We start from the raw sequence: 19937 nt of genomic DNA, 5'->3' as shown, positions 1-19937 counted from the left end.
AAATAGGAGCCACAGAAGGCACACAGGGAGGAGAGCTACAAGCAATGGATTGCATCAAGTAAAGTTTTTGGTTTTCCAAATTGAAAAAATCTCACGGTATGCATGTCAATCGAATACTCCTCAAAACTATACCATCAAAACACCATGAATCTTAGATAATAAACTAACCACAACGAAGCCAAAAAACCATGCATTTACACACCTTCAAATACTAGGTAATCCTGACCCTTGCAAAGCTTCCAGCAAAATTCAAGTAATGTAAATTTCCAGAAGATGGCTTTCGTCGTATCCCTCCAACAACATGGTGACAATATTTGAACGAAAGGGTGACAAAAGCTTAGTGGGACACAAATGTAGAGCATGTAATGTTCTCAACTAACCACAAATGAGCTGCCACTAGTAAGACCTAGTATGCATCCATAAATGAATGTATCGAGGACGTGAACCAATCTCTAATGCTTAGTTGGTAAATGCCTCATCATGCATATCACGGATACCTTCTACAAAAACTAGAAGCAAGTCTAAGATGCAGGCCTAAGAAAAATTCTTAACTTCCCAAGAGATGTACAAGTTGAAATGTTAAGACTTACATTGTCATACATGAACCTTAAGCAAACCCTCATCTCCGACTCTTGCACATCCTCAACAAAGAGGTTACATCCACAAGCAATCAACACCGTCCCTTGGAGCCTCATCTTTTGAATCTCTTCTTGCCATAACATGTGAATCCTTCTTCATATCTGCTAGAAGCTCCTCTACATCTCAACTTCCAAACCCTTTCCAACTATCAAACAAACCACTTGATCTACAAAATATATACCCTTATTCATCTATCATAGTTTGGAACTGTCCTTCCCAGTTAATGTCAACAACTCAATCATTTTGTAGAGCTAATAAACACACTAAGGAAGGTTCAACAAAAATTATAGATAAGATGAACATAACAATGAGAATTAACTTATCAAAAATCCAAACCGACTATCTAAGTAAAGTGATACTTATGATGGTCTTAGCAATAGCCCAGTGTAATACATCCTCCAACCTTTCAATAATACAAAAACTTATGTGATAAGCCCACTAACCGACCTGACTTACTGATACTATCTGACACAATTTTTGTAGAAATCAGTATGTCCCCACTAACATTGAAAATGGGAAATTCCTATTAATTCGTTGTGGAAAAATGGAGAGGGGTGATAAGGAAGAGGGCAAGGCCATGATTAAACTAAGGGATAAAGGGGGAGGGAACGAGTTTCAATTGAAGAATAATGGAGGGTAGGGGGCATTAAAGAGGAAGCTACGTGAGATTGGGGAAAGGGGAGAGGGACCGCTTGTAAAGGAGGCATTTAAGAGAAATGGACATGCAAAAGAGGGAGGGGGAGGAGGGACCATTTATAATATTATAGTTATCTTTAGAGTAGCTATACTACTCTATAGCTTAGTGGTAGAGCTCACGTCCATAAAAGACAAGATTATGGGTTCAAATCCCTTCTTGAATTTCACATATAATGTGCACCCCTCTTAGGCATAGGCTTAAAAGATTAAGCTATGCATAAAATGAAATAATCCATGGACAAACAATGTCCCCATAATATGAACTTGTGATTCATAATTTTGAGCACTTAAATAAGAAGATCCAAATGTGATAACAAGAAGCCATGTTACAAACCAAGGGCTCTAACCCATAAGGCATGATCATCAGTAATCAATGATCTCGACTATTGTAGCTTATAGAAGAATTGAATTTGATAACGACCCACTCGCACACTCGAGTTGAAAGCTTAGAAGATTCCTACCACACTCAACTAATATGTTTGGACATAACGTGGCTAGTATTACAGAGGTCAAGTCAACCTAGGGCCATGCCTTAGGACAATTAAAACATCACATACCCTTGGTACAATTAGAATAGGCTTAGGGTCTTGCTTTTGTTCTTGGAGTCTTTGAGCCAGGCTTGTCCCTTGCCATGAGAGCCTTCTCGTCCGATTGAGTAAACAGTTTTTCCCGAGCCTCTTCTTGCAATAGTAAAGGCCCAAGCTCCTTAAGGTGAGAGGCTTGGTCCTCTGTTCTGCAATGACCGTAGTCATGAAACTCTTAAAACTTCAAGGTAGCTTGTGTAATTATGTGCACTTACGCCTCCATAAGAACTGTTATGCCTCGCTGAAGGGTAACACCAACACGAAGCTTGCTCACAGGTATTACGGTCCCTACAGGATCATCCGCAAAGTTGGCGAGGTGGCATATGAGTTGGAGCTACCCAGGACCTGTAGGATTCATAATGTTTTCCATGTGTCCTTGCTGAAGCCACATGTCGGACGGCATGTCCAAGTCCTTCCTGAGCTACCACCTATGAATGAGGAGGGCCACATACTCTATGTTCCGGAGAGCATCATGGCTTTCAGGGATCACGTACTCCGAAACAAAGTCTACACCGAGTATCTTATCAAGTGGCAAGGAGTCCCTGAGGATGAGAACTCATGGCAGCCAAAGAGCATTGTCCAAGACAACCCCTATCGCCTACCAGGCTGATTATTATTTGCTGTTTGCTGCACCTATTTAACAGCCCGCATATGAAATTTTGAGGGCAAAATTCTATGGGAAGGGATGGCTGTAATGAAGGGGAAAAAGAGGCCAAGTTAGAGGCCCTTTAGGGGGAAAATGTGGAGGGCCTATATAAGTCTCCATCCACCCCCTACTATGTACTTTTTGGATGTGACATCTAATCCTGTCTACTCTCCCTTCCTCCTCCTTGCCTACGCTCACTCAGTCTCTCTCTCTTCCCTACTCCCTCTCCATCTCTCCCTCTCTTTCCTACCTCATTCTCTCTCTCTCCTACCCTTTCCTCTCCTTCTTCCCCTTTCTCTCTCTCTCTCTCTTTTGCTCCTCTATCCCCTTTCTCTAAATCTGTCCCTACCCCTTCACTACAGAAGAGAAGGGGCTGAAGAGGCAACAGTAGAATCTTTGTCCTCCATCCTTGCTGTAATAAAGAACAGTAAACTGAACCTAAGTGTCAATTGGAGTCGCCTACTTGCTGAGGTACTCCGATCTAGAGCTGTAAACCTTGCTCTGATACCATGTTTGAAATAGAGGATAGAATCACTCACACCTCACTCCCGATCTAGCTCATACAACACTCAGAAAGACAGAGAGAGAGATAGCAAAACTCAGATATATTCTTCCACAATCGTGGGCAGACAAAAGCTCAAAGGATGAGGGTGTACAAACAGGCAAGTGAAGCTGTCAACTGCTGAGCCTACTCCTCTCCCTTTGCACACTTGCCTGTGCAAGGCTTTCTGTGCAGGTGATGAGAAATGAGGGGGGGAGAGGGGGCTTTTTATAGGCCCTTGCTTGGGCTGGAGAAAACCGACCAGCAGGGGGTCGGCCCCCTGCTTGCAGCACCGACCTTCAGGGTGCCTCCACCGACCTGGTTGGCTGGCTTGGGCCAGCCCTATAAATAGGCCCATGTGCCCAGCACATGGGCTGCTGATGCAGATCATTGGCCCCGCCATTTCCTGCTCCATAAGCCGCGTAGAAGGGCCGTGCCATTCTTCCTTTGCTGCACGGGTTCCAGCCTGGTAGGACCTCTGCTCCCCTACCCCCCCCCCCCCATAGTCCCCTGCCCGCTTGTCCCCTCAAAACGGGGGCTCACAGGTGGGGCAGTGACTTTTCTAACACCTTATGGTTTCCTCAGTCAGCGTAGTTTGGTACTTTGATAACAAGACTTGCAAGCACATCATGTCTAGGGAGGAGAATTTATTTGTAGATTTGCAAACTGCTCCATTTGGCAAAAGAGTGTCTTGTGCCAATAATCCTTCATACCTTGAATATGTCGGAATTTGAGATTCTTGCTGTAGCACTTGTTTGCAGCATAATATGTAGGAAACAACTCTCACCAATACTCACATCACATACAATGTACGACTGAATAAACAGTTAGATAAAAAGAACAGCAAAGATGCGCCAGGAACAACAATAATACATTCGTCCACAAAGTGTGGGAAAACAGGCTCCGGATGGAGGCCAAAACAAGGCAGACTCTGTTGGTACAGACCTGCTCACTCTGAGGAAGATCGTGAAGATGGCTTGCTGTTGTTTCTCTCTGCTCCTGTGTGCCTCTGTGAAGAAGGTCTTCAATGGGACTGGAGATCGCAGGAGCCTTTCTTTTATAGGGCAAGAGGATGGGCTTAGGGGTGGCAGACCAATCAGCCAGCCACCTAATCGGGTCAAAGTTTGACCAGCCGACCCTTGCCCACCAATTTTGCTTTTATTCATCCACATTTGACCAACCGACTAGCCTACCAGGTGTGCCTAGGGCACCTAACCTGGGACAGATTTGGACCTGTCCAGGGTCACCAAATCAGAACTGAAACAAACCTCACAAATGATGAGATGTGTGTGCCCTCTAGTTGCCTAAATGCAGCTTCTAGATATGTGTAGCATCCCTTTGACTGAGGCCTACACACTTGCTACTACAGGTAATGCTCACCAACCTACTGATAATCCTACATCTACTGCCATTGTCCTCCTCATATGGCGTCTCATATGTGGGTCAAAGATTCCGAACATTCTAACTCACCTTCTCACTGTCTCAATGTGGGCCAATACCCAAGCATCGAAAGAGATGCTCCATTTGGTCTCGAGTGAGAGACTTGGTAAGATATCAGCAGTATGCTCTGTAGTGGGGTGGTATGTAAGGGTTATCAACTTGTCCTCAATGAGCTCTCTGATGAGGTAGTAGTGTGCCACGATGTGTTTCATCCATGCGTGAGACACTCCGTTCTTCACGATCACCATGCAGCTCTGGCTGTCCCCACAGATCTCTACCAGTCCCTCCTAGAGGATCTCCATGTCCTCCAGAATCCATCTTAGTCAAAGAGACTCGCATGATGCCTTACAAGCTGCTCTCTACTTTGTCTCTCTAGATGATAGAGCGATGTGGGCTGCTTCCTGCCGAGCCAGAAGAAGGTAATAGCTGGATGTGGAACGTCAAGTGTCCCCATCCCTGGCCCAATTTGAATCACGGTACCCAAAGAAGTCACTTACTATGTGGTACGTGATCCCAACGTTACACGTACCCTTCAGATACCAAAGGGTGCCCAAACATGCTCTCCGGTGAGTATCTCTTGGCTTCATAGCAAGTTGACTGAAAATGCAATGGCGGGACGAGTGTTGGTGAGGTATAGCACGCTGCCCACCAACTGTCAATAACGTGTGTAATCAACAGGCTGAGATGAATCCTCCTTCCTCAGCTTGGTTGCTGCCGTCTTGCAGACTCTCCAATAACCCTCAACTATTGGAGAGATAAGTGCACACTAAGTGTACTATTTCCTAGTCTACAATAGTCTAAGTCTAAGTCTAAGTCTAAGTCTAAGTCTAAGTCTAAGTCTAAGTCTAAGTCTAAGTCTAAGTCTAAGTCTAAGTCTAGTCTTTATGTCTTGAGTATGTGCCATGTGGCACTTCTACAATTATCCCATAAGCACTCTTGCTTTATGTCTTGTACTTTGGCCCATATATTCAATGGGTCACATCATTGTAAACGGTCAGTCTAGCTTGTGTCTTGTCTACACTCTTCTCAAGGTATTTCTAGTCTTTCAGTCTTGTTATTTCATTTCCAGTTTCTAGTTCTAGTTCTTGCTTCCATATTCCAACATGGTATCAGAGCTAGGTTGATCCCTCTTCTCCCTCTTCTCTCTTCTCAAGTCTGTCTCTTCTCAGATACAGATCTGCCCCCCCGCTCAGATCTGCCTCTTCTCTCCCCTGCTGCAGATCTGCCCCTTTTTCTGCCCCGCCATTTGCGCTCCAGATCTCTGCCCCGCCATTTGCGCTCCAGATCTGCGCGACTCTGCTGCATGTATTCCTGCTCCAAATCTCTGCGCCTGCTCCAAATCTCTGCGCCAGATCTGCGCTTCAGATCTGCGCAGCTCAGCCACGATCTGAGCGCCAGATCCATAGTTACCGCGGAACGGGAACGTTCCGGGAACGTCGGATGCTAGAACGGGAGCAGGAACGGGAACGGGAGCGGATTGGGAACGTCGGGGAACGCCACATCATATGACATGTCAGCATATGACATAAAATGACAAAACATTTAAAATATACAAGATTAAACTTTAAAGTCTTAAACATTAAAAATTTAAAGACTCCAGAGTCCAGACTCCAAATGGAAACTGAAAAGAAAGTACATTGCATGAGGATATATAATAGCTGAAAATACAAAAAGCTGGCCGCTGAGTACAATGTACATATGACAAAAGTATCAAGTATGACAAGTACAAAACTAGCCTCAAGGGCCAAGGTAACTGGTGAGTCAAAGACTAGTCATCAGCAAGTGGGATCTCATCCTCCTATCCAGGCTGTTCCTCAATCTGCTCATCCTCATGCTGCTCCACATCATCCTCTCCCTTTGGCTAATCCTTACCATCATTGTCACCAAGATTAAGGGAAAATCCAATAAATGGCTTTGGAGTATACTCAGCCCTGAACTTGTTAAGCAAACGCAAGTTCGCATTAACAAATACAAGGTCATTTGCCTTCTGGACGTTCCGGCACGTTCCACCACGTTCCGGAACGTTCCGCTGCCGTTTCGCCCGTTCCGGGCACGCCTGCAGCTCCGGACCGGCGTTCCGGCATTCAAGGAAGGCGGAACGCCGTTCCGCGGTAACTATGGCCAGATCTACTGTCACGCCAGATCTGCGCAACACCTGCTGTCACCGACAGATCTGCGCAGTCTAGCACCCACCCCTGCTATCCATACAGCGTCGCCCGAATTTTGTACGTCATCCGTACTCTGCCGTCCATACGCCGCCGTACGTCGTCCGTACTCTGCCGTCCGTACGCCGCCATACGTCGTCCGTACTCTGCCGTCCGTACGACGCCCATACTCTGCACGTCATCCGTACGTCGGCCGTACTCCATACTATGCTCGCCGTCCGTACATCGTCAGCTGTCCGTACAGTCCGTACGACTGTACAGAATCCGTACCTGCACAGGCTGACTTCTCCAGCTCCATCTTCACAGAGATCTGCATCCTTTTGCACCTCTACCTCTGCCCGAGTTTAAGGTACTAAGCTTTGCCTCTTTCAGTTTGCTGAACAGTCTCTCCTTTTTTTGCTGGTTCCTCCTACTTCGATGGGCTGTCATATGCTATGGCCTTGACAAAGTGGTGAGAGAACCGGCTTCTGGGATCTCTTCCTCTCATTTATTTCTGCAATATTGTAAGGGAATAGACACTGCCCTTGCATCCTAGCAAGAGGTAAGACCTTCCCACATGGCATCCTCCTCTCATTCTCTCATATCTATCGACAAATTCAATGGGTCCAACTTTCATACTTGGTAGATCAAAATCAAGTGCCATCTTATGAAAGAAGGCCTTTGGGACATTGTTCACCGTGATGCTCCCGAAGGTCCATCTGAGCAAGTTGTCGCTGCCAAGAACGACAAAGCCTATGCTATCATATTGCTCGGCCTTGGAGATGATTACATTCATCACATCTCCGACATACAGTCTGCTCCTCAAGCATGGATCACTTTGGATACTCTTTTTGGAGCCCGATCTAAAAACTCTAAAATTGCACCTATGATCTCATTCTTTGATCTACATATGCAGGAAGCAGCTACTATAGCCTCTCATGTCAATTATCTTCGCAGTCTTATGGTTCAGCTTGCGTCAGTCAAGTCTCCCATCTCCGAAGATATTGCTATTGATGTGCTTCTCAAAAGCTTACCCGACTCCTATGCTACTCTTGTCACTACCTTCAAGTATCATAATAATCCTTCTCTTGAGGGTATTATCAATGCTCTCCAAGAGGAAGAAAGAACTCAACAACGAAAGGTAACTGACACTGCATTTTTAGCAAAGAAAGGAAGTTCTAAGGTAAGAAAGCCTTGCACCCATTGTGGCAAATCTAATCATGTGGAGAAGGACTGTTTCAAGGCTCATCCATGCACCCTTTGTGGCCGTGATAATCACCGGGAGAGGGACTGCTACTCCAAAACCTCTACCTCAGCCCATGTTGCTACAACATCTCCATCAGCTGATCCTGCTGTTCCTTCCTCACATGATGAGAAGTGGGCTTTCTGATTACTTCTATGTCTTGTCTACCACCTTGACCACCGATGATGTAGGTCAAGGGGTTCTAGTGTCTTGGTCTTTCTATTTGTCTACAATCAGTCTTCTGTCTATCTAGTCTTGTCTCTCTGTCTATTTGTCTATCAATCTGACTGTGCTTTAGATCCATCTTGTCCCTACCCTTGTGGACCCATATGAGGATATCACTTGAGGAGGGGTCTCTCAAGATCTTTTGTCTGTCATGTCTTCTATCTTGTCTCTCAGTCTATCAGTCTTTATGTCTGTCTTCTAGTCTTGTCTTTCTGTCTTACTCCTAGTGTCCACTTAAGGAGGGTGTTGGAGATAAGTGCACACTAAGTGTACTATTTCCTAGTCTACAATAGTCTAAGTCTAAGTCTAGTCTTTATGTCTTGAGTATGTGCCATGTGGCACTTCTACAATTATCCCATAAGCACTCTTGCTTTATGTCTTGTACTTTGGCCCATATATTCAATGGGTCACATCATTGTAAACGGTCAGTCTAGCTTGTGTCTTGTCTACACTCTTCTCAAGGTATTTCTAGTCTTTCAGTCTTGTTATTTCATTTCCAGTTTCTAGTTCTAGTTCTTGCTTCCATATTCCAACATCAACAATATTTTCCTGTGAGATGAAAATCTGCTCTTGCTTTTGCTAGATCTTGATACCAAGAAAGTAATGCAGAAGAGCCTGATTGGTCATGTCAAGCACTAAGGAAAGGTGGGTCTTGACCTCCCTAATTTTCTTGTCGTGATCACCGGTGTTAATTAGATCATCCACATCATCACTCTCCTACCCCCCTCTGAATGGAGGTATAGGTTTCCATCAGACGGACTCAAGTCTAAGCTCTTGAGGTCTGTTTCGGCCCGTATAAGGTCTTCTTAAGTCTGCAAACAACATCTGACTTGGATTTGCATGTACCGTTGCAAGACTAGAATATATCCCCTCATATTCAAATTTCTACAATGAAAAGAGAGAACGAAAGAGAAGAAAAATGAGCTAACCACACCCAAAAAAAAAAAAAAAGGGTAGACATACCTAGCAAGCAAAGCAATGCTTATGTCATTATCAATGCCCAAGCATAAGGGCTATACCTAGTTTCTCAAGACCCACAGTGTCTCGTGGGCAAACCCAGTGCTTACCAAAATACGCCAATTAAACAAAAGGGAAAGATAACGAGAAATAAAGAAGACAGGAAGAAGGAGACTTACCAAAAATAAACAAACAAATCAAGAAACAAAAGAGACCAAAAAACAAGAAGAGGTCATGATTTGGGGGTGATGAGCCTATACAAGTCCATCAAAGGGGGAGTTTGTGCCCCAGGAGGCATGTTAGATTGGGTTGAGAGCAACATTGGATTGATGCAAGAATGCCCCTTTCACAGACTCTTTTCAGGCACTACATTGATGAGATCACATTCTTATTAACGGCCTAGGAGGTGAGGGAGCACTGCTGGCTGACTTGATGATACAAAAATTGCTATATGCGGATGACATAGTCCTCATACCATCTTCACCGAAGGGTTTGCAGACACATGTGAAGGGCATAAAGGTATTCTGGAGAGAGAGAGAGAGAGAGAGAGAGAGACTTGGCGATTAAACTTGGGAAGACCAAGGTTATGATCTTCAACACCTCACGCGTTGTAGTGCACCGACATAGCTTCACTTACCGAGATAGGCAAGATAGTGCAGTCCTACAGGCTACACATACTTGGGGTCAATCTTCAGAGGGCCACTTTGCAAGCTGATCCATGAAGCTAGGGCACGACTCATACGAAGACAGAGAACTTTGGCCCAACTAGAGAGGCAACGCTTTCAGACGCTCTCTCAGGATCCGCCGACAAAGGGTTGGCTTTTGACACCCTATTGAAGCCGACTGCCATGTTTGCAGCAACTCTTTGGGGGAATGATCTCTTGGCCACAGATTAGAGGACATTTGAGACGCTCCAGGTGATTATGGGGTCTAGGATGTTCAGAGAAAGCCCTCAGTCCCCCATCAACTAGTACAGACATGGCACCACACCAAATTGCTGCCATATTCTATCGACAATGACATTCCTCCACAAAGTTTGGGCCTTACCCAACTGGAGACTCCCGATGCTGACACTAGAGTCACCTAGACGATTAGCAGAGAGTAGGATCAGCCCAGCATGTGTATCCACATGGTTTGCCAATCACGACATTCAAATGGACTAGCTTCCCTCCTTTCAGTACAACATGGCTGCACTGCTCGAGTTGATCCATGAGATGAACCATATCATACACTTAGATGTCCTCCATCTCCATACTTGTCGGATTTTAACGTGGGGCAGGAGTTCCCTACAACGATGTAGTTCTAGCATGACCAATTCTTGAGAGTATCAAAGCATGGACTCATCATCACACCTCATTACCTAGAGGATAGTGGAATCTCATTGGCTCTGAGAATTACTTTTGGGTAGATGCGGGTCTCGTCCCATTGGTTGAGGATTGAGGTAGGGAGAGCTATAGGGACATCCAGAGAGCAGCAGATATATAGGTTATGCACACTCCGGGAGGTCGAGACAGAGGAGCGCTTCTTGGATGCATGCCCAACCTTTTGAGGTGCGCGGACAATACCACTACCTCTTTCAAGAGGCACATGGCTTTGGTGCACTCTCATGGTTGATCCACTTCCATGACCAAGTCTGCGTTAGGCTCTACTTGATTGAGATGCGACGGCACAAAGAGGTACTATTGAGACAGATTAGACAACAACAGGAGATGACCATGCCACAGGAGGCTGAGTTAGACCGAGCACAGCAACATGTGGATTTTATACTTGAATGTGCCTGCTTTTATTGAGGTCCGATTCAAGCCTTGAGAACCGCTTCTCCAAAAATGACCGTGGAAGATCTTTTGTTCTCAACATACTCAGACCCATCTCTATTACATCCATGACTAGCCTAACAAGGGTCTAGGCTTCACCAAAGCCAAGGCCAAACTAACCTAGGATCTAGGATTAGATCTAAGGTTAGAGCATGGTCTAATCCAGAGTTCAGAATAACCTAGGGTGCGACCAGAGCTAAACAAAGATGAGGTCTAGATCCAGTAGATAGAGCTACCTTGGTGAAGGTGTGGCATAGTTGTTGGCAAAGTGTGACCACAAAGTAACATCAATTTGAGCATGCATGGTAAAGTAAAGGCTTATAGCTAAAGATAGCCGGGCTATAAGTATAGGCCAGGGCCTCATTAACAAGGTCCAAGGAGTGCTCTCCTTAGGGCTCGAAGCAACAGCTAGAGGAAAGGGCATCTGGTATGGGATACATGTTAGAAATATTTATATTTCCTAAGGCAGTGGCCAATGTTATGTAATGAGGGGCTAGGGGCACTTTTTTTCTTTATTAAGGTTTTTTACCCCTAACCTCAGTTAGAAGTGTTTGTTTGTTGGTGAGTTAGTCACCATACATCTCTTAACCCTAGTTAAGGATCATTCTAGGGTTTTATCTCTATGACTACCCTAACTTTGTAGTTGATTGTTGTTGCTGCAATTTCATTCCAGCTTGCTTCAGCTCCATTCTCTCGCGTTCTCTCGCTTCCACTTCAAACATTTGGTATCAGAGCGGGTTCCCCTTCGCTCCCAAACCTTCCCCCATGTCTCCCACGCCCACTAGCTTCGATTCTGTCACAGAAAACTTCACTTTTGTCACAAAGAACTTGGCAAAGTTGCCTCCTATTGGGTCCTGAGGATGACCGATGTACGGTCCGTGATAGGGAGAGAGATTATGCCTTGGTTTTCACCAATACATTATGTCGGGTTATTTCAGCTTGATGCCTATGAGAAAAGAGCATATTCAGCTTTTGTGGCTTCTACCTCTGCCATGCAAGATGCAGAGTTATGGCATGCCACATTTGGGCATGTAAATTATGGCAGCCTTATGTTGTTGATGCCTTCCCTTGTTTGTAGAGTCCAAACTCCATAGTTTTTTCCATACGCACACGTCATACAGGTACGGAAGTATGATTGGAGTATGGTTCAGCCCCTGGGACTGAATCATGCGTGACCAGGGGCTGAACCATACGTGACCCTAATTTTACCCTTTAAAAACTAGGAAAATATACATTATACACATTTACTTGAGAGAGAACTACAAAACTTTCAACTTCAAACTTTTATTGATTTTAAAGTCATGAATCATGATTCATGATTCATGGAAGAGTCCAAGGACTGGATTCTGTCATCTGATACATAGTGACAGACACCAAAACATCATGATCAATCATCAAAGATAGTAGGTAGTAGATACTAGAAAAGTGAAAGAAGCGCTGCAGGTACTACATCAAAGGCAAGCCTAAAACATCATATAACAAACTGAAAAGGCTGCCGGCCTACAAGCTGCCACAGCCAGGAAACAAAACTGAAATGCATCACAATTGATGAGGCTCAAGCCTCAAGGTGCATCCTCATCTTGTGCCTCATCCTCATCAGCATCAGTGCCATCCTCCTCCTCCTCCTCCTCATCATCCTCATCCTCATCACTGTCAATCTCATCCGCCTCGCCATGGGACTCCAAAATACTGGAGCTGCTTGAAGCTGCAGCAACATCCATCCTCGTAACAAGAGCGGCTGGTCCGACTAGAATCTCCTCTTCTCCCTCTGTAGTCTCTTGCAAAGCAAGCAACCTCTCATCATCCTTCTCCTTGTTGATCATTTCCAAGGTCACTTCTATCTTCTCAAATCCCCTTTCCTTGATTTTGGAGATCAATCGTAAATTAGTATGGATGTATACTAATTGTTATGTATTCTTTCAAAGCAGCCTATTCCTACATATGAGAAGCACATGTCCCCTGCGAGAGCACTCGAATAGCCAACTGCTGCAAATTTGGAGTGTGAGCCCCAAATGTCTCCCACCACTTCACCCCATGGTGCATCCTCTTATCATCCTTCGCAATTGCCCAAGCAAATGTGCCTGACATGGACTTGTAAACATCAAACTCATCAAATAAGATGCCATGTCTCTCAACATCATACTTCGTGTACCACTCAATGACATCCATCCACCCATCATGCACCTCCTTATCACCATCTGGATTTTTCTCTCCAAATAGGATGGAGAACAAAAGCTGCTACATGTAAAGGAGAGTGCATCGTATCCCACCTATTAACACACAAGGCTCAGACATCAACCAACTTGGAGGAGTCTATGCCATCTATAGTCTCCACCATTCGATCAGTGAGCTCATATACAAGTCCCATGGTAGCCCCTTCCCTATCAGCCAAACAAAGGATCTTCGGAATAGGTGCACATATCTTCACTATGACTCTTGCTTCCTGCCGTTGTACTTTCACAGTGCGTGATACTTTCTTCCTCATCACTCAACCATACGACGCAATCCATTGTAGACTCTTATCATCCAACAAGTTTGCTAACACGATAAACATGTAAGCAAACCCAGTCTGTGCAGGTTTCACTAATTCCTTCTTGCTGAAAGTTCTATATAATGCTAACACAGCGTGCTTCCGAGTAACAAACGAGACAATCATGTTGGCATGTGTTAACACTGGCTTCACCCAAGCAAGCTGCCCAATGTCCTCAAACAAAAGGTCAAGGTAATGACATATGCATCTCGTATAGACAATATGAGACCACTCCTCCTCTACCAATCTCCCGCTCGCACGTAGTTAGATGCATTATCCATGCACACTTGCACCACATTATCCGGCCCAACATCAACAATGGCATCTTTTAATATCCAAAAAATGTATTCCCTTGATTTATACTGCCCACTAGTATCCACAGACTTCAAGAAGACTAATCCAAAAATGCATGAGACCGTGATAATAATGATAGGCCTACGCCAAGTGTCAAACCAACCATCACACACTATGCTACATCCATACTTTTTCCATTTCTCTCGAAACTACAGCAACTCTTGATCTATGCATACCACCTCATTTTTCAGCTCGAGGCTTAAAGCTAGGCCCAACTTGGCCAATTGCACGGACCATTTCTAAAAAATATGGACTCCTCACCTTCCAAAGAGGAATGTCCTCTGCAAAGAAAAGTGCCGAAGAGCAATATAGGCATCCTTCCGTGCCACAGGTGGCACCTAGAGGGCTGGCTGTACAGCAAGAACTTGGTACGGCTGGCTAGCCTGCTGCTTGGCTGTATGGAAATGTGCACGGCTGAGCCATACGTAAATGCGTACAGATGCCTAGGTGGAGCTTGGAGAAATGCGCATGTGGCCTTGAGAGTCGAAATGCAGACGAATACCCGTACGGACGACGTCAAAGGCTCCTAATCAACTTTTTTGCCACACACACAAAACGTGTACGGAATCGTATTTCGTATGTGTACATAATCCACGTACGGAATCCATACATTACGGTTCCAACTATGCCAAACTCCTCCAAACAAAATATGTGAGGGCTGTATTTTGGGTTAAATGCATCATTTTTCCTTTCCCAAGTATGCTGCAGTCCGAGCTACACAAAAACTACAGCTCGTTCATGCTGATGTTTGTGGACCCATGCGCACTCCGTCTCTTGGAGGTCATCTTTATTTTATTAAATTCATAGATGACTTCACATGTTTTACCTGGGTCTTTGCTCTTAAGCAAAAGTCTAAAGTTTGCAATGTGGTCAAACCCGTTGTTGCCTTGGTTGAAAATCAATATGAATGCCGGTTGCAAACCCTCCGTTCAGATCAAGGGGGGAATATATATGTCCAAGGCATTGCAACAATTTTTTGCCAAAAAAGACATTACACATCAGTTTACGGTAAGGTATACTTCTCAAAAAAATGGAAAGGGTGAGAGATCAGTAGTGCAGGAAGTAAGATCAATACCTCGTTGGCTGCTCCACACTCGAGGACAGCAAACTTTCGGCACCACTTCCTAGCCGTACAACGAGTGGCACTAGAGACACTCAGGACGCCCATTTCTGTGAGTCTGCTTGGGTCAGCAGCATACTTGAGGAAGCGAAACACATTGAAATTTATTATCATTATGTCACGGAGTGGCTACGTACACAGGAGAATGTGGCAGATCTCTTCACCAAAGTAAAACCTCGTCCAAAGTTTGAGGCATTTCACAAAGCTTTAAACTTAGACCCGTTTGGTGATTGATGTTTACCTTGACATTGTGACATTGTCGCTGCAAGGGGGTGTTAGAAATATTTATATTTCCTAATGTTATATAATAAGGGGCTAATATATTAAGGTTTTTTACCCCTAGTCTCCATTAGAGATTGAGCTTCTTGGTGAATTAGTTACCACACATCTTTTAACCCTAGTTGGGGTTCATTCTAGGGTTTCATCTCTATGACTAACCTTGCTTTGTAGTTCATTGTTGTTGTAGTTAGAATATTTGCATTTCCTAAAGCCACTGTGGCCAATGTTATGTAATAAGGGCCTAGAGGCAGTTTTTTCCTTTATTAAGGCTTTTTACCCCTAACCACAGTTAGAGGTTGAGTTTGTGGGTGAGTTAGTTACCACACATCTTTTAACCCTAATTAGGGTTTATTCTAGGGTTTCATCTCTACGACTATCCTAGCTTTGTAGTTCATTGTTGTCGCTGCAATTTTATGCCAGTTTGCTTCAGCTCTATTCTCTCGCGTTCTCTCACTTCCATTTCCAACAACATCGTCTGGAATTCGAGGCTAGACGGCACTCTACGGTGGTCTAGAACTCTGGCTCAAGGGTAGCTCAACACACTGAGCCTTCAGCTAGGAGGTGAGCTACTAGCTCCAGAACCTTATGGGCTCATTTTTTCTAGGCACCCGACGTTTCCAAAACCAGAAACGGTGTTTCGGGTGGGGCAATTTTTGTGTGCGCGCGCAGTGCCTTTGGAGCCTAGCTAGGGAAACGTATATATAGAGCAGCAATGTAAGAGCTTGTAGACACCAATGCTCAGCTATAGAAGCAAAAGTACTAGCACGCACACCTGGCTCAACCACCGAGTAAGAACCCCATTGGTGGGTAGGGTAGTCTTTGCTCTCCCTCTCTAGTCTCTCCTCTTGCTCTCCTCTCACCCCTTCGCAAGCCCGCTGCTCCTCCTCCTTGCTCTCCTCTCCAACATCTCCTCCTTGCTCTCCTCAGCCCTTGCCCTCTCCTCTCCTCTCCTCTCCTCTCCTCTCCTCAGCCCTTGCCCTCTCCTCTCCTCCTTGTTGTCCTCTCAGGCCATGTTGTATGATATATGTATTAATAATAATTTTATATATAATATATTTCATTAACCTTAAAAACCGAAACTCCGTTTCCACTGTTTCTTTTGGTGACCGAAACTCTGTTTCCCGCCCATTTCCGTTTCCCTGTTTCCAAAACTCGTGGAACTATGACTGTAGAGCCCAATACTGGCTGAGGGCTGCACCTTTACTGAACTAACAACTGCCCCAACAATGGGGCTATTTATAGGGCTTGGTAGCTCTTTGACTGGCTGACCCAATCAGCCAACCCACCTACCAGGTCAGATCAACCCAATCTGCCACATACTAGGCTGACTCAGTGTCTGCTGTTGCTGCCCAACTTTGCCACGTGGCATTTTGCCAGTGGCGTTCTGCAGACCTGTACGGTCCCTTCCTGGGCTTGTACGGATGCTAACTTGTAGCCGCCTTTCCGTTGGACCTGTAAAGTCCTTGCCCGCAGTATTGTTCTGTACCAAGGCCTGCACAGCAGCTCATGTGGATTGCCCAAGGAAGACGTGTGATTGCTGCGGGCAGCCTATACGCTGGGAGTATCTCACTCCCCTTACCTGTGCATATGTGGCACAGACTACACCCATTAACCTGTAGGTATCAAGCCCCATTGCTCTCCTCATTTGGGGGCCCACAGGTGGGGCATTGACCTTATACTTCCAACATGTTGAAAGATAAAGGTTGCCTACTTTGGTGAATGGAATATGCTGGACAAGAAAGAGAAAGGTCCCATACTAAGAGGGATATGTGTAACGCTAAGAAGTATAACTGGTTTTCAACGGAGCTCTTCGAATGGTAGAAGCTACACATTGGTTAGAATATGATGGGCTTAAGCAAAGAGGGATGATGTTCACGACAGCCAAACTTGATAGGGTATATATCAGTGATGAAGGATGGTGGTTGAGAGGACCTACAAAAGGACATGTGTATTCAACCCATACTATTTCAAATCATTCCACACACACATCCAAATTTGCCTTGCCAATTCCAACCTTGAAGCTAGCAAATGTGACTTTTAATTTAATGCTTTCTTATTATAGCAACATGACTTCTGTAAAGGACATGGGATGGGGAGAAGTATAAAGAGGAAAGTGCGGTGGAGGAATCGGATACAGGCAAACAAGTAGTGGGGTATACTATGAAGATGGAAGGAATCAAGCGAGTAGTAGAAGGGATATGGGAGGAAGACGAGAGGTGAAGGATGCAATGATGGCTTGTTTGAACGTATACCCAAGAGAAGAGATAATAGTTAGGATGCTTTTGTTCATCGATGAAACATTGTTGGAAATGGAGGATAGGAAATTCCTCAGTCGACTAAACAATTTGGAGAATAATTGTAAAGGCTATAGTCAACAGACAAGTCTTTTTGTCCGAGAGTTTGCTAGAGTATTCCTCTTTCTCAAGCCAGGGTTACTTTGTACCTTCCATCAGTTATTCACTTTACACGAACTTGAGCATGTATAATTATTATAATTTTATGTGTTGAAATTTTGTTCCATTTGCAAAGGTTCTAAGATACTGTTTAACTAAAAAAGATCAAGTATGCACACGGATTTTACCCTGCCTCGATGAACAAAACAGAGACCCCTTACACAGAGTACAGCCACGAACTAGAATATAGAGTACAGACGTGCCAGTATGGCCACAATAAGCAACCCACTTTCCAGTGACCCACTACATGCACACAAACCAGAACCACATTGGAAGATAACATGTAAGACTAGACAGCCTCCACAACGCTTGTTTTGCTTCGCTAGACAATGTAAAGAAATAACAGCCGATATTGAATTTATGACTAACCTAAAAAATGAGCAAGGCCTTGGGCATCTTCCGGATCAGAAAAACTTCCGACTCCTACTGCCAAAGCAGCAGCTGCCTGTTTCAATGTGCAAATAGAAATTATCTATTAATAAGAGACATGCAAAGTCCCCAACAAAGAATATACGAGATGGTAGTTTACAAACAGCACACCGCCCCTTTTCACGGACAGCAAAATGCACATCACTCGCGTAACACCATCACATAATGAGATACGCCCTTGTTGCGAAGCCAAATTTTAAAGTTGGTGATCAGCCTCCTTAACAATTGCAACACTTAACTGCTCTGCACCTCATAAAACCTCAACAAAATTCTGCTGGAAATATAACTAACCATTTTCTTAGTAGATCCAAAAGCCTGAACTCCACCATTACGTCTGCTTCTTACTTCCTCGAATGCGTCAAGAGGATCGTTGCGACCGTGCTCTTCACACGCACCGCTTTCCAAACAGCTTTCACACTGAAATGAAGAGCGCATCTCCTCGTCCGCACCGATGTCATTGTCGTTGTCCTCATCAAACTCGTCATCGTCCTCATATTCTTCGCTGCCTTCTTCATCTTCACTTCCACCGGCATCGTCGGAAATTCTCGGATCGTGAACTAAAAGAGCACACAAACCATTGGGTAGACGCACAACCTCGTACTCACGCTCGTCAGAGGGGGACTTTAGCACACTGCACTTGACTACGGCAGGATCTTGTGCTGCAACGTCGGCACCCATCGCGGTGAGGCTTTCAGTAGTTGGGAAAGTGGACCCGGACGAAATTGAGCTCAAGGAAGAGGATTCTAGCCAGTAAAAAGAACACCAAGACATAGAAAGCAGGATCTGAGAAAATGCACATAGGAAGGTATTCCCAAGCTGCCCCATCAAACTAACAAATATTGCACAAGACTAGAAAGCAGGCTAAAGCTGAAGATGAAGGCTGCTCACCTGATGCCGATGATTGAGAAGCTATGCGAGCAAGAGCGCGTTTGTAGTCCGATGGCAGGGCAACGAAGAAGAGCCGGCGAGCAGGAGGCCCAAGGGAATTAGGGTGCGAAGAATAAGGCAGGAAGCATCTGTAGACGTGAGCAACCATATGTTTGGGTTACACTCCCCTACTACTAGACGCCACAAAGCGCGTGTGTAAATCTTCGCTCAATCTCGTCTCCCTTCCTTATCCTTTTGGCTGTGGAGTTTGAGTTTTAAAAGTTCATATTTGAATAAGTATACTTATTCAACCCTAGATTTTATAGTTATTTTTGTTCCCATAGCAACCTTTTTATCAAGGACCCTTCATTACCAAGCTAGTGAAACTCCTTGCTTGAAACTATTAATTAATTAATCACGAAATTCGCTAACCTAAGCTCATTCTTCGCATTATTCTAAGCTCCCTCACTTCACCGCCTCTCTGTCCCTTGCTTCCCCTCTCATCACTATCCCTTGCGCTCAGCCCTCCGCCCTCTCCTCACCTCCGCTCAGCCCTCCCTCTGCTCACTTCCTCGATCTCCCTTCGCCCCCTCCCCTCTTCCTCCACCCTCCCCGTCCGCTCAACCCTCACCTTCGCTCACTTTTGCAAAGTCAAACCCTTATCTATATCCACATCATGTAAAAGTGATTAGTTGGCAGTCTATACCAACACCTCACAGCAGTTTGTTGCTCTATATAGCATCTTGCTTAAGGTTTCCAACAACAAGAGGGAATAAGCATGAAACTGTACTTGTTGCATCATTCACCGCAATCAAAACCGTGTTAGAAAGAATGGGAGGTGATGACGAACCTATGGCACTCACTGCCTCCTACTCCCGTGGGGTTTTAAATCATCTTCTGTATAGAAAGAATCTCCCAGCTCTAGAGTTGGTGCAAAACAAAGCACAGATTTGGCAACTTTCACATCATAGAGTTC

General features: G+C 44.9%; 1 protein-coding gene across 1 annotated transcript in view; it reads right to left on the bottom strand.

Annotated features, from left to right (window-relative positions):
• Positions 1-19217, bottom strand: part of LOC147886097 (Insulinase (Peptidase family M16) family protein) — an 81546-nt gene extending 62329 nt beyond the window's left edge. Inside the window, exons 1-3 of the mRNA XM_087395168.1 lie at positions 18983-19217; positions 18386-18837; positions 18035-18110 (exon numbers count right to left, since the gene is read on the bottom strand). Coding sequence (XP_087251294.1) covers positions 18035-18110; positions 18386-18837; positions 18983-19130 — 676 coding nt within the window. The 5' untranslated portion in view covers positions 19131-19217. The remainder of the gene's footprint in view (positions 1-18034; positions 18111-18385; positions 18838-18982) is intronic.
• Positions 19218-19937: the final 720 nt, after the last annotated feature.

This window comes from Dipteris shenzhenensis, chromosome 24 (genome assembly GCF_047967505.1).
Source record: "Dipteris shenzhenensis isolate YYH24624 ecotype China chromosome 24, Dip_SZ_1.0, whole genome shotgun sequence".
NCBI lineage: Eukaryota > Viridiplantae > Streptophyta > Polypodiopsida > Gleicheniales > Dipteridaceae > Dipteris > Dipteris shenzhenensis.
The sequence above is the reverse complement of the archived record's forward strand: the minus strand, read 5'-3'. Positions and strand labels throughout refer to the sequence as shown.